This window comes from Lactuca sativa, chromosome 8, assembly GCF_002870075.4.
Source record: "Lactuca sativa cultivar Salinas chromosome 8, Lsat_Salinas_v11, whole genome shotgun sequence".
NCBI lineage: Eukaryota > Viridiplantae > Streptophyta > Magnoliopsida > Asterales > Asteraceae > Lactuca > Lactuca sativa.
In genome coordinates this window covers 79,614,026-79,628,171 of record NC_056630.2, presented here as the reverse complement: position 1 = coordinate 79,628,171, position 14,146 = coordinate 79,614,026, and the positions used below count along the sequence as shown (strand labels likewise).

Sequence of the window (14,146 nt, the reverse complement as noted above, 5' to 3'; positions counted from 1 at the left end):
ATACTCCAAAATAATCGAATAAACATTTATTATTTATTTATTTATAATATATATCTATAGTTATCTATTAATTTTGTAATTTATTTTTTCAAATAGGTTCAAAACATTTCACCCGATAAAAAAACATCAATATGTATTATATTTCAAAAGTTTTCTATCTATAAAATATTTAACTATAATATATCTGCTTAGTAATTGTTTATAAATTTCAAATCACAACTAAATAATTTTTTTCGCTTCTTGTGTAAAATTGGGTAATATTATAATTATATATTGGTTTAAAATGTTTCGATTTTGAAAACCGATTATAAAACCGATCCAACCGAATTGTAATTGGATCGGATTGGATCGGATTTAAATTTAGTTTGGACTATTCGGATCCATGTTTTGAAAACCGAAATCAATTTGGATTCACTTGATTGGATCGGATCAAACCGATCCATCCAAACGAACACCCTTAGATGGAGAAAATAAAAAAATGTCACTAACTTTGGTATAAAAAAAATAGGGGTGACAATGGTAAGTTGGGTTGATATGTTTAATTAAATTGGTTGATATGTTGGAAAATATAAAAATGTCACAAATTGGTTGATATGTTTAATTAAATTGGATGAAATTTTCAATTCAACTCAACCTAGTTATATAAACGGACTGAAAATTTTCAACTCAGCCTAACTTTTTTAGTAAATAGGTTGAAATCAGATTGACATGTTTATTATTTATCCAACCTAACATATTACTAAACATATTAAACCCGAGTTGATCTATTTAAATTTTTACAAAAAAAAACTTCTTAAATGTCAAATAATTCATCAAATAAAATTACATACAGTTTAAAAATTATAATAATTGTTCAAGTTTGAAAATTATACAACAAAAACTTATGATCATAACACATACACAACTAAGTGTTTAGAGCCATAAAACATTATAAATGGTTAATTTTTAAATTTTACACAATTCGACTATCACTTTTATCAACTACAATTCCAGTATCAGTTAATGACCTATGGTTGTTGTTAAATAAAAAATAATCAAAGTATAATGATCAACTAAATAATAATACTAAATGGATATAAATTATAAAATATTTAAAAGTTTTAACGGGTTGATGGTTTGTAAAACGATTAGGAATTTCAACACTAACCCAACCCATCTAATTAAACGGGTTTACTCATTTAATTAAATGGGTTCAAAATCTCAACCCAACATATTGTTTATTATGTTGAGATTGTCACCCCCAAAAAAAATACTAGGTGGTCTGCCCTAAAAAAAATATATTATTATTACATAAAATATGGCTATTTTTCTCAAAATTACTGTATTTTAGAAATCATTATAAATACCTTTTCTTTATTATATGTTTCTATAGTACAATTCTAACAAAATAATTATTGGTTGCATTATTGACATGGTATTTTTATTCATAAACCATGCTAGCATCATAAAAACATTTGAAATAATACATTTATGTAAATAAGAAATTATACAAACAGTTAAAGGATAACAGACAAAAAAATGTTGATTAATGTAAAATAATCAAAACATTCAACTTTACTCAAGTACATACATACATAAGGTGTGTTTAATTATTAATCAAATATTTAAAAGATAATTTAATGTAAATAAACCAGCCAAAAATTAATGTTATTTATATTCAGGAACAAGTATGCGATCCTGGATATCTGAAAATGTCTTCACTTCTGATCCCCATAACCTGTTGAAAAACAATAAATCGTTTTTATATCATAATTTATTTAATTAAATTTTTATAAATAATGTAATTATATGTAGTTGTTGAAGTATTTTAACTTATTACCAGCAGTTAATACCAACAGTTTTTGCTCCCAATTTATCTGCCTTTTCATCATCTCCTACGTGTACAGCTTTTGAAGCTTCCACATTAATCTCATCTACATTATCAACAATCCATATTCTAATTAAAAAAAAAAAAAAAAAAAAAACATCATTTTTATATACAAGGGTAAGATGGTCATTTGCTAACAGTTCTCAAATAAACAGTCATTTGTTATTTAGCAGTTGAAGGGTAAAATGGTCATTCACTTAGATTCAGACCACAAAGAAACAGTTTTTATGTATGCAACACTTAGTCTTATCACACATTCAGCCAAGCCCCAACTGTTTCTTGTTTGGACTGAATGAGAGTAAATGACCATTTTACCCTTTAAGTAAAAAAGAAACAGCACTGTAGTCAGACATACCTAAAGCAGTTTCGAATATTTTTGCATCTGGCTTTTCAAACCCAACTTCTGAAGAAATTATGACAGCATCAAACCTAACAACAAAATTACAAATTCAAGAAACAATAGATGATAAACGGATGATGTTAATTGATTCGAATTATTACTTACAAGTCAATAACATTAAGTTCCTGCAACAATTTCCTCAAGCGAGTGTCAAAATTGGAGACAACAGCCATTTTAACTGTATCAAAATTTTAGAAATTTGGGATTTCAGATAAACAAATAGATGAATTACTCTTTAAATTTTGTGTGATTGAAAGATTAATATAAGAGTACTTGATGATTTTGACCTCCAGCCTCTTTTAGAATCAATATAGTTTCATAGGCTCCAGTTGGAAGGTGCCAAGCATCACCATTGGCGTAATACTGGTTAAAGAGTAAAAGATGAACATTCATCGAGAGTGTAAATCAACTAAAAGTAGAAAAGAAAGTGAGTTATTAGGTGAATCACCTCATAAACTTCTTCAAAGTAATCGTTATTGGCACAACCAGTGGCTTCAGAGACAACGAGCTTCCAGAATGGCCTCCCATCTCCCTAATAATCGAAAAATGAAGTATAATTTTGTAAAATTATAGCAAAAAAGCTCAAGATTTTCATGATAATGGTTGAGTATGAAATGGAGAATAAGAGATTAAATGTGTCAATGTCACCTGATAACGAAGCTTTTCAGGCCATGGAGCAGAAAAAGCTCTTTTAAACCCTTGTTTTATATCAGCTGGAGTTGCATTTAAACCTATTAAAATCAACAAACAGAGCAACATTAAGATGTATAGATAGTTTGTAAAGTAATTTGAAACAGAAATTGATAGATGAAGTGATGAAAAAAACAAAAACGGACCATATTTATGACCGATCGATGCGTAGATATCTTCGACGGGTTTTGCCAATTGCAGAAGTGTTCCGCCTGCATCCAACAACAAACCGTCGTACGCTCTCTTCACTGTTCTTCCATTTGCTGCAACAAAAATCGAATTAGGGTTCTTAACATTGATGTTAATCGAATTAATGTGGTAAACAGAAGGTAATTAGAATCGGAATGAGTGATTGATCATCTGATTGACCTGTGTAGAGCTTAGTGGGAGACTTGGAAGACGACGAGCATCGGAGTCCGATGGGCTTCTTGAAAATCATATTCGAAGGTTTTAGAGCTCTGAAAAGAGCGCCGGCCTCCATGGCTTATTTTGAGGTTCCTGATGACCACCGTTGTAGAGCGATTACCACTAGGCTCGCGGTGGTTGTTGCTAAAATGAACCGTATGTTAACCTTGGATTCTTGGAGTACCATTCTTACCGAATACCGATCACAAGTCATTCTTAGCTAAAAAAATTAGTAATCAATAAAAAACTGAGATATTTTGGGTAAAATCTTAATTTTTTAGTTTAATTTATAAAAAAAATATAATTAAATTTTGTTTATAGGAAAATACAGAATATCATCTAAAAAAAATCCTGTTTTGCCGGATATTTAACCAATATATGGTCATTTTTAGTTAGTTTGGTCAAAATATTTAAAAAAAAATTGAAAATTACTTTATTTTTAACCAATAATCAAAATATTGAAACTTTTTTTAAAGTTATTATAGAATTAGTGAATTAACCAATCATTTATAAACATAACAAATGTTTTTATTATAAACAAAGGAAATATATTTGTTACTAATTTATAGGAATCAGATAGTGGACTAAGTACTTATTTATTGCTTGTTGATCATTTTAAACTCTCTACGTTTTTTTATGCATCGTTGTGGGTGTCATGGTGAGATGTATTGTGTGGGTGTTCCTTTTATGTTCTTTAAGCTAACTATCATCCAACATCCATACATCACCTAGTAGCAACCATCGGCTAACACACATCTATCAAGTGTGAAAAACTAAAGGGCTTCTAGCCCAGTGATATCCGATGTTATCCTCTCTCCTTGAGGTTGAGGGTTTAAGTCCCGCCGTGGACATATGTGCATTTAAGGTGTAGTTTAAGAGTATGTTAGATTTGTCGTTTCAAAAAAAAATTAAGTGTGAAAAGTGAACCGTGAATAACAGTTTATATGGAAACAAGTGAAGGGTGATTATCTATAGAAATTGTCATTCAAAGTTCACTTTTCACTCTCGATAGATGTGTGTAATTTGATGGTTGTTACTAGGTAATGTATAGAGGTTAGGTGGTAGTTAGATTAAAGAACATAATGAAAGATCTATATGCTCAAGAATCATTATATAATGATAATTTCTAATAACATATAATCATATAGGGTCACACCTTATAACAAGTAGACACTTATTGATTGTTTATTAAGTAATTTGATTATTAATAAATGATATCAACTTTTACACCTAATTGGAGAAACGTGAATAATACATCTCACCATGACACCTACAACGATGCAAATGAGGAATGTAGAGAGTTTGAAGTGATCAACAAGTAACAGAGCATTTTATCCAATCATTATGAGTCCCATAAAGCACAAAGCAAGCAGCAGCCATTTTATCCAATCATTTGAGATCCATATTAGCATGCAATTCTAAAGCTCAAACAACAGGCATACAAAGGTGATGGGTTTTAGCCAAAAGACATCCTATGTGCTCATGTAAACCCTAAAGCTTGGATCTAGGTTTCTCTATTGTACATGCTTTTAATCCAAGACTTAAAACCCTAATTCTAGCATACAAGTAATCATATTAGCATAAGAAATAGGTTTAGATGTTACCTTGATTGTTATGTAGTAATAACAATCTCAAATCCTTCTTGTATTGACTTTAGAAAGCTTAGAGTCACAAATGTCACTCCTCTAATGGCTCACAAACACCAAGAGCAAAAGGATGAAGAGGATAAGAGAAGGAGCTGCCCAAAACCGTGTGGAAACCCTAGAGGATTAGTTTTTCACGTTTTTGAGGCTTAAGGGTACTATTTATACATGTAGGCTATTAGGGTTTTAAACTAGGAAACCCTAATTTGGATGCTTAGGCCCTAAGCAACCCATGAACCCTTCATTAAGAAGCCTTGGACGATTTCTAATGGGTTTCCCCATAGAATTCGTCCAACCTAATATAATAAGGTTATCCATAGCCCAATTGCAATTATCTTATAATTACAATTCCAATCCCTTGAGTTTAATTAATCTCTTTTAGCCACAAACTTAATTCTTATTAATTCTTGAGTAATATTAATTAAACAATATGATTTCTCCTTTAATATATTATTCTCATAATATATTAATAAATCATAATTAATCCTTTCTCTCCATAATTCCTCCTATCAAGTTGCGTTGGTGAAGGCAACCCAAAAGGACCATGCACCATCGGGTCAAGTACATACCAAAATAGTTATGGACTTAGACACTAATCCAACAGTCTCCCACTTGGATAAGTCTAATAACTATTCTGCGTATGACTTCAGATCTTGCTCCGCAATCGTAGCTTTCTAAAGTCGTTGTCAACTCTGATCTTATCAGATACGCGTGTCCTTTAGATAAGGGATCATATATTCCTCCATTCTAGATATTATCTTATAGACTGAGACATGGATTTAAATCATTCTCTTTGTCTATGTGTTGTTTCCCGAATTCAGATTTATGACGACTGACAACCGACTACAATTGAACACATCAATTTAGTCCCGGCTTGGCCAAGCGCTTAGGTGTCATCACTTAATCATCGAGGGGCCCACAGATATCGTTTTTATCCTACTTTGGATAAAAGGAATGGATAAACTTTGACTCAATGCTCGCTTGCACTTACTTACCAAATCACACACAACAATATGTTTTATAACACCAAGTTATTGGTGTGTTTACATATTATCAATGTGCAACCGACTCACAAGATACAACTCACACATCTCGGTTTCAAGAATATAAGATGTTATCGTCTCACCAATCACTCGTGATAAAATCCATGAAGTGATCCAAGTGAGCGTGGGTTTAATCCAATGCTCAAATCATATTCATAAGCACTCATGAACGTTGCAGCAAACAATTGCTTATGTCTAATACACTTTAGACAATCCACACATCAATTCACGACAGTCTTCATTCATATCTACTTCCAACATATGATCGACTGTGGCCCGTTTGAATATTTTGACTGTTCTTAACTAATTAAATTATTCAGGAAGTCAAAACATGCAAAGTGAAACACAAGAATAATACTAATCACATATGGCCTCAAACCTTTGAGTATAAATAAAACACGTTTTATTTATCACCATTTTGATTACTCATTATTTGTCGTTTCGGGTAATCAACCTTTTACTTGAATTATTACCACACTTATCCCATGCTCTTAGCATGCACACAATGCTTTCTTATGGTTCTAACTTTGTGAAATGGATCAAATGAACACATTACCAATCATACTCATTTCACAATTTCCAATTCCTATCACAAGTGTAAGAATATCAAATTCTTACCACTTATAGAATATGTTAGATTCTAATATTTTATGCAATGATCCTTTTGTAATATCACTGCACTAAAGTCACAATGATTATTGCCAAAGAAATTACAAAACTCTCTATCGGAAGACAATTCCATAGACGTGATGTCTCTCACTCAAAGTACGTTCCTTTGAACATCCTTTTGCAAAAAGTTTCTAATCTAGACATAGATTCTCAATATCTAACTCCCAATATGGAAACCTTTCCATACTTACCATATCACAACTCATTCTTAATAGAATCTTATCCATTCATAATAATGTTGATATGCTCCATCCAATATCATACTTCCAACTACTCACAAGCGACCAATCCTCGGCGAACCTTGGATTGTCCTTTGATAGTTGTTTAATTATCTTAGTCAAAACCGATTCTTGTCCTTTTTCCCTCTTAATGCGCTAGACATTTGGAAAATTTTAGAATGGTCAAATATTATAGCATTCGCAATCAATCCTATATCCGAAGCGTATTGGACACGATGCACAATGTCTTACATGAAGATTTAATACTTTATCAATCTTCTGCCATAATATTTTATGTGTCACGTTCTTATGATTCGAATTATGAAGAGGAATGTCGTAATCATAATCGAAATTTAAGAATGCACTATGTATCCTTTGACTAAATTTATTAAAATTTCTCAATCTGAGCTTTAGATTTTTGAAACGAAGTACAATATTCTCTCCCTAAATTATAGCAAAACAACTTTGCATCCTTACTACTTTGCAAAGTATAACTCTTGTTTCTATAATTAATATTGCTGACTTGCAATACTTGCCTTAATAATCATACAATCATAACATTTATGCTCCCACTATCATGATGATTATTATAAACATAACACTTATGCTCCCACTAGCTTTGACATGTATTTAGAAAATAGCTTAACTTACAGAAAAATAATACTTATTGAATTTCTTAAGTTCATGTTTCTAATACTTAATGCTTTGATAATCTTTTATCAAGGCTTCTTAATCTCATACACCTTTATCCAAGATAGCTCATATGTGTCTTAAACAATTAAGACTAATTGCCAAATCTCACAATTCGAATCATGGAAAGGGATATCGTGACCATAATCAAATTTGAGATTGCAATTTTACAATTGCTATCTTCTTAAAATCTCTCTTAGTGAAAGCATTTTCTCACAGTCATTTTCATGAAGGAGAAAATCTTATGACACTTAGATTTTAATGGTGTATGTGTTCCTATCCATGTGAATTTGTCAAAAACAAAGTTTTACGACAAATTCAAACTCTTATGGACCAAACTTTTTTAATCTTATGGTAACAGGGCTGCCCACCATGTCTTCCAAGTAGTTAAGCAACTCACCCTATCTTATCAATGTACTTTTCATTGATTAAGGTGCTTGCCTTTTATGCATTCAATGAGAACTCATAGGACTCATATGCATAATTAACTCAATTGGAATGACATAGAAACAAGATAATGTCAACACGATAGGTAGTAAACCTCAACTCATGTGCTAGTGATGATCGATAAGGTTTATTTTGATTTATTCTTGAAACCTTTCAAGACCATTAAGACTCCCACCGACTCCTTGACATATAAGATTCTCTTGTCAATAAAACATTTCTTGACAAACAAATATTCAAGAGTAAGTGCAACTTTTATCAAGACAAAACACTTCATAAAATTTGGTCCTAGTTGGTCTTTGTCTTATCAAGACACCACAACTTTCCATATTTGATGAATGTTATAAATCTTCCTAATATTTGTCACTCAATGTCACAATCTTAACTCTAAGACTTGTTTTGGGACGAAGTATGATTGTCTTCTTGATTTAACCATTTCTTCAATTCTTGATTCCTCTTCTTAGACATACAATTGCACTAAGACTCACTTAGAGGATCAATTGAGATATGGTTCTTAATCATTAAGACCTATCATAAAACATAATAAAAGATACTCTCCCTTCTTCATAGAATAGAGAAACTTTTATCTTTCTGCCTACTTGATTCTTCTTATTCGTTCAGCTATTGATTTAAACTCTTTTAAATCAACTAAGAATTGCACTTAATCTCATAAGTGTAATCATATTTACTTAACCTTAGTAAATCATGACGAATATCTTTGTTACTCTTGCGGTGGAATTGATCAACACACAACCTTGTGCACTTGATCTCCTATTCCTTCACTTGACACTTTGTCAACAAATTAGTCTAATTTTTCTCAAATGTGAAAATTTTTCATTCATTATACAATACTTGTTGTATGATTCCAAGTTTTTGTCCACTTGAAACTTGGTCGATGAGAAACTTTCCCTATTTGGTAAATTCTTGACATTTCCACAAATAACATAATTAAGAATCACATCCATTCGTTGTAGAAATATGCAAACATCAATTTTTCATAATGATTTCATTGCAAGGAAATAAATAAATAAATAAATAAATGAGTCAAATCAAAATTTTATTTTATTTATAAAGCAGCGGAAAACATTTTGTCCTTACAATGAAAAATCAACTGAAAGATTATGTAATTGAATATTCCTAACAACTCTATCATAACTTTCTAAGCTCAAAATCTAATCTTTGAATCCATGCGATCGAGATCCATTTCTTCGTTATTAGACTCACTTTGCTCTTTTATCAAGCTTCCTTTTCTTTTCATTGATCCTGCAAAACATTCAAATGCAATCTTATCACATTATGTATCAATGAATAGGAACTTAATGGAGTTAGATAGTGGATTTTACCTGAAGCATAGCCATACTCTTTGACTTTCCCATCTTCTGGACTCTTCAGGCTCTTTGGGCAGACTTGTATCCAACGCCCTTTCTCTTGGCAGCAAACGCAGGTCGGTTCTCCTAGAACGTCCTCGGAAGCATGGTGGTTAATTTTCCCAACAAATATGCTCCATTGCTTTGCCAAATCATTTCTGATTCGGCAGCAATGAGCATGTAAGTTAGGTCAATGAGGTTTGCGTCATGATCCATCATATAATACTTTCTTTTGAACTCATTATATGATTCAGGGAGTGACTGCAGGACCCAACCTATAGCCAACTCATCAGGGAATGACGCACCCAACATTATCAACCTATCGATGTGTGATTTCATTCCTAGAACGTGGGCACACATGGGTTTACCATCTTCATGTTTCATATTCAATAGGGCTTTAGTGACATTGAACCTTTCAATTCTTCGATCTTGTGGGTTAAGGAGAACAACGGGAGGAGGAGGAGGAAGTGAAGCATGATTTCTTGTTCCTCGATTGAACCGTGGAATATCATCTTCATGTGGAATGCTTGTTCCACGGGATTTGGGAAGACCATAGTTGTCGAACTTTGACATCTACAAAACAGGAGAAAACGAATTCAAGTTAGTTGATTTATTGAGTCCTTAGTAAATCACCCAAATGATATATTAAGGCTAGGACCCAACACAGTATTCTACAACTCGGGAGAGGGATGCCGTAACCCTAATTGCAGAATATTTGAAGGTAAGCGAATGACGATTCACTAGTTTTCCACCATAAAAAACGAAAAAGAAATTTAAGTTTTAAATCTATGAAAACTCCTAGATCCTTTGAGATTCATTGAACCTTTCAATGGCATGTTTAAATCTCGATATGCCCCTTTAGTTTGTGACTGGGATGCCGAGGATCACAAAGCGGGTGTGAATAACCATGCAAACTTACATGGTGCCCTCACTTGTTACAATCACCTATTCGATATGCCGGTAAACCACACACGCTCCACCGAACTATGACAAACATTGAGTCACCCTTTGCTACCTTTGCTTAGAACCATTTAGTGTGCCGGTTAACCACACGCGCTCCACTAACGTCTTCGCAAGGGCACAAAGTGTAATTTCATGGGATTGCATCAATTCACTTTTGCCTAAAGTAACTAAGATTGGGAATTTTATGAAAGCATTTAGTTACTTTTATACTTCATTATACTTATAATGGAAGGTTTCTATCCTATCCTACCCGTTCGGCTAACGACCCTCCACTAGTCAAGAGTGCGGTGGGTAAGAGTGGATACCCATTCAATCGCCATTTTATAGGCAATTTCCTTAAACACCCCTTATAGACCAGCTTCGTGAATGAGGCCTACTAACGGTAAGAGTGACTTTTACTCATACATATATATAATGTTAGACCTTTAATGTTATATATAGTATAGGGTGGATTTTACACTTTTAAAATACTAGGTGTTTTAATTTAATAATAGCTTTTAATTAAATTGAATTGTACACCAAAACTATATGGATTTATTAAATCTCTTTTAATTATACACCTTAATTAATTAATAAAACCATAAGGGTGTGATTTGAACTTTTCAAAGCTATACTAGGGTTTTAGAATTTAACATTCCTAAATTAAACCTTTTAATCAACTTTTAAATTCCAAAACTTGAGGGCAAGTATTTGAAACATTTCAAAACATTAGGGTTTAGAATTTAAATATTTCAAAATCAAACTTTTTAATCAAAATTTAAATTCCAAAACTTGAGGGCAAGTTTTGAAACTATTCAAAACATTAGGGTTTCAACTATTTAGATTTCAAAACAAAACTATTAAGTTCAAATTTAAACTATAAAACCTAAAGGGAAAATTTGAAATTTTTCATAACACAAGGATCAAATAACAAATAATATAAATTAAACAATTAATTTCATCATTTATCTATATTTGACCTAATTTCAGTTTCTTGCAAAATAAGTTACCCAATTAATACAAATAATCAAACTTTATCATATAAGGAAGTAATTATCTAATTAATTGGTAAATATCTTTTGTTTAATCAATGATATATCCAAAATATGATTAAAATTCGAATTTTAATGATCCATAACAGTTAAGGTAAGTATCCAAGACCAAAACAACAAGAAATCCTGAACATGCCTCTTTCTGACGCTCGAACTCGCCGAGTACCACACTGTACTCGTCGAGTTGAGGCCTACTCGCCGAGTACACTGTGGTACTCACCGAGTTCATCAGGCAGGGAGGCCAAAATTCGATTTTTGCAACACTTAAAGCATCAATACAATAGAAACCAACCAGTCTCTGATACCACTGATGGGTTTTAGCCAAAAGACATCCTATGTGCTCATGTAAACCCTAAAGCTTGGATCTAGGTTTCTCTATTGTACATGCTTTTAATCCAAGACTTAAAACCCTAATTCTAGCATACAAGTAATCATATTAGCATAAGAAATAGGTTTAGATGTTACCTTGATTGTTATGTAGTAATAACAATCTCAAATCCTTCTTGTATTGACTTTAGAAAGCTTAGAGTCACAAATGTCACTCCTCTAATGGCTCACAAACACCAAGAGCAAAAGGATGAAGAGGAGAAGAGAAGGAGCTGCCCAAAACCGTGTGGAAACCCTAGAGGATTAGTTTTTCACGTTTTTGAGGCTTAAGGGTACTATTTATACATGTAGGCTATTAGGGTTTTAAACTAGGAAACCCTAATTTGGATGCTTAGGCCCTAAGCAACCCATGAACCCTTCATTAAGAAGCCTTGGACGATTTCTAATGGGTTTCCCCATAGAATTCGTCCAACCTAATATAATAAGGTTATCCATAGCCCAATTGCAATTATCTTATAATTACAATTCCAGTCCCTTGAGTTTAATTAATCTCTTTTAGCCACAAACTTAATTCTTATTAATTCTTGACTAATATTAATTAAACAATAGGATTTATCCTTTAATATATTATTCTCATAATATATTAATAAATCATAATTCATCCTATCAAGTTGCTTTGGTGAAGGCAACCCAAAAGGACCATGCACCATCGGGTCAAGTACATACCAAAATAGTTATGGACTTAGACACTAATCCAACAAAAGGAATCTCTCCTAACATGAAATCATGAGCAAATCCTTAGCCCTACTCTAGCATGCAAATGTCATAACATATAACATAACAAACATGAATGGGTATTCTAGGAATCACTTACTTAAGCTCGGCTGATTGCACACATCACACCCCTTTTTTTATTAAAATCCCTTAATTAAAATATTTGTTTTTATGAAAATCTACCAAACCCTCTATTTGAGTTCAGGCACACCCAAGAGTATGCCCGCTTCCTTTAAACCACGACTCTGATACCAACTTCTAACATCCCAAAATTGTAAGGTAAAAAATTCATTTATAATTCATTTCAAAACATCAAGTAACCATGACAAAACAACCAAAAGTATGTCATAGTGTAACAATATCAGAGTACAAATCCCAAAATCATGTAAATACAGAAAACATGGGCAGATGCGGTGCGATCAATTCGGGCCCTTCCCTTTCGATCTGGAGGTACCTGAAACATAAACTGAAAATTGTAAGAACAAAGCTTAGTGAGCTCCCCCAAAATACCCCACAACATACATACATAACTGTCAAAAACAAATTGGGTCTATCTCACCCCCTTCGGTATCTTTCAACCGACACTAGTTCTATTTCACCCCCCTTCGGTATCTTTCAACCGGTATTAAGTCTATTTCAATCCCCCCCTTCGGTATCTTTCAACCGGTATTGGGTCTATTTCACCCCTTTCAGTATCTTTCAATAGGTATTGGGTCTATTTCACCCCCTACAGCTACCATATAATCATAACATTAACAATCATAGATACAACAAGCATATATAGGTATAACAGGTAATTGTCACGAAGACAATCATCCTACAAACATAATCTAGCGAGTCGTTATTGGTGCCTTCAACCCACGAATAAAGTGAAAGAAACTCACTTGAATCACAAAGCTGACTCCAGCTAACTGCTTTCCTGGAAAAAGACGGGTGCTCGACACCTCCTATCAATCCATACAAGGTAAACCCTAAGTCTACCTTTTAAAATAGAATTTTGACCAAATGACAAACCAAACCAAAGTTCAATGGTCAAAGTCAAAGTCAGCACACTAAAATGTCAACTATCCAACCTCAAGTCGTGACCAGCCCCTGTTCACATCGTGAGATCTCACTCGGTCTGATTCCAACTCATCCTGGCCAGCTCAGTCAAGAAAAGTCAACAGAGCTGGCCACACATCGTGGGAGCCTCCTCGCACGTTGTGAGCTTCAAAAAGCTAACAAGAAACGGGATCATTCAACCCTCACGTCGTGAGCCTCATGTCTCATGTCGTGAGATTAGCCTAAAGCCAAAAGTTCAACTTTTAAGTCCTTAATCCATTAAGCCTTGAACTCTAACTTTCCAAAAGGTCTTATAATTCCATAAGTGATGGAAATTCGATGCTTTTAAGACATATATGTCTCATACAGATCTCATTTGGATCAAAAGTTAAAGAAAATACAACCAACTTTCATGCAATGTTCAAAAAACTCAACCATTCACCAGATCTAAACTCCATATTACTCTTAAGACCCTAATAACTCATAAAGTTGCCAACTTTATGGTTTCTATTCATCAAACTTGCACAATCAAGAGGAAAAGTCGGACAAAACCTAGATCTAGCCTTATAGAACA

The 14,146-nt window shown here is 32.9% G+C and overlaps 1 protein-coding gene across 1 annotated transcript; it reads right to left on the bottom strand.

Annotated features, from left to right (window-relative positions):
- Positions 1-1,504: 1,504 nt before the first annotated feature.
- On the bottom strand, positions 1,505-3,555 carry LOC111896147 (uncharacterized). The gene is made up of 9 exons (XM_023892167.3): positions 3,327-3,555; positions 3,104-3,220; positions 2,916-2,998; positions 2,716-2,799; positions 2,555-2,630; positions 2,373-2,445; positions 2,223-2,296; positions 1,820-1,913; positions 1,505-1,717 (listed from the first exon to the last, which is right to left on the bottom strand). The coding sequence occupies exons 1-9, from the start codon at positions 3,436-3,438 to the stop codon at positions 1,648-1,650; spliced, it is 783 nt and encodes a 260-aa protein (XP_023747935.1). The 5' UTR covers positions 3,439-3,555; the 3' UTR covers positions 1,505-1,647.
- Positions 3,556-14,146: the final 10,591 nt, after the last annotated feature.

Coding starts and splice junctions, on each gene's coding strand:
- LOC111896147 (XM_023892167.3), bottom strand. CDS start 3,438: ATGGAGGCCGGCGCTCTTTTCAGAGCTCTAAAACCTTCGAATATGATT. Junction 2,999..3,103: donor ATCGATCGGTCATAAATATG/GTCCGTTTTTGT, acceptor TGATTTTAATAG/GTTTAAATGCAACTCCAGCT. Junction 2,631..2,715: donor ACTTTGAAGAAGTTTATGAG/GTGATTCACCTA, acceptor CTCTTTAACCAG/TATTACGCCAATGGTGATGC.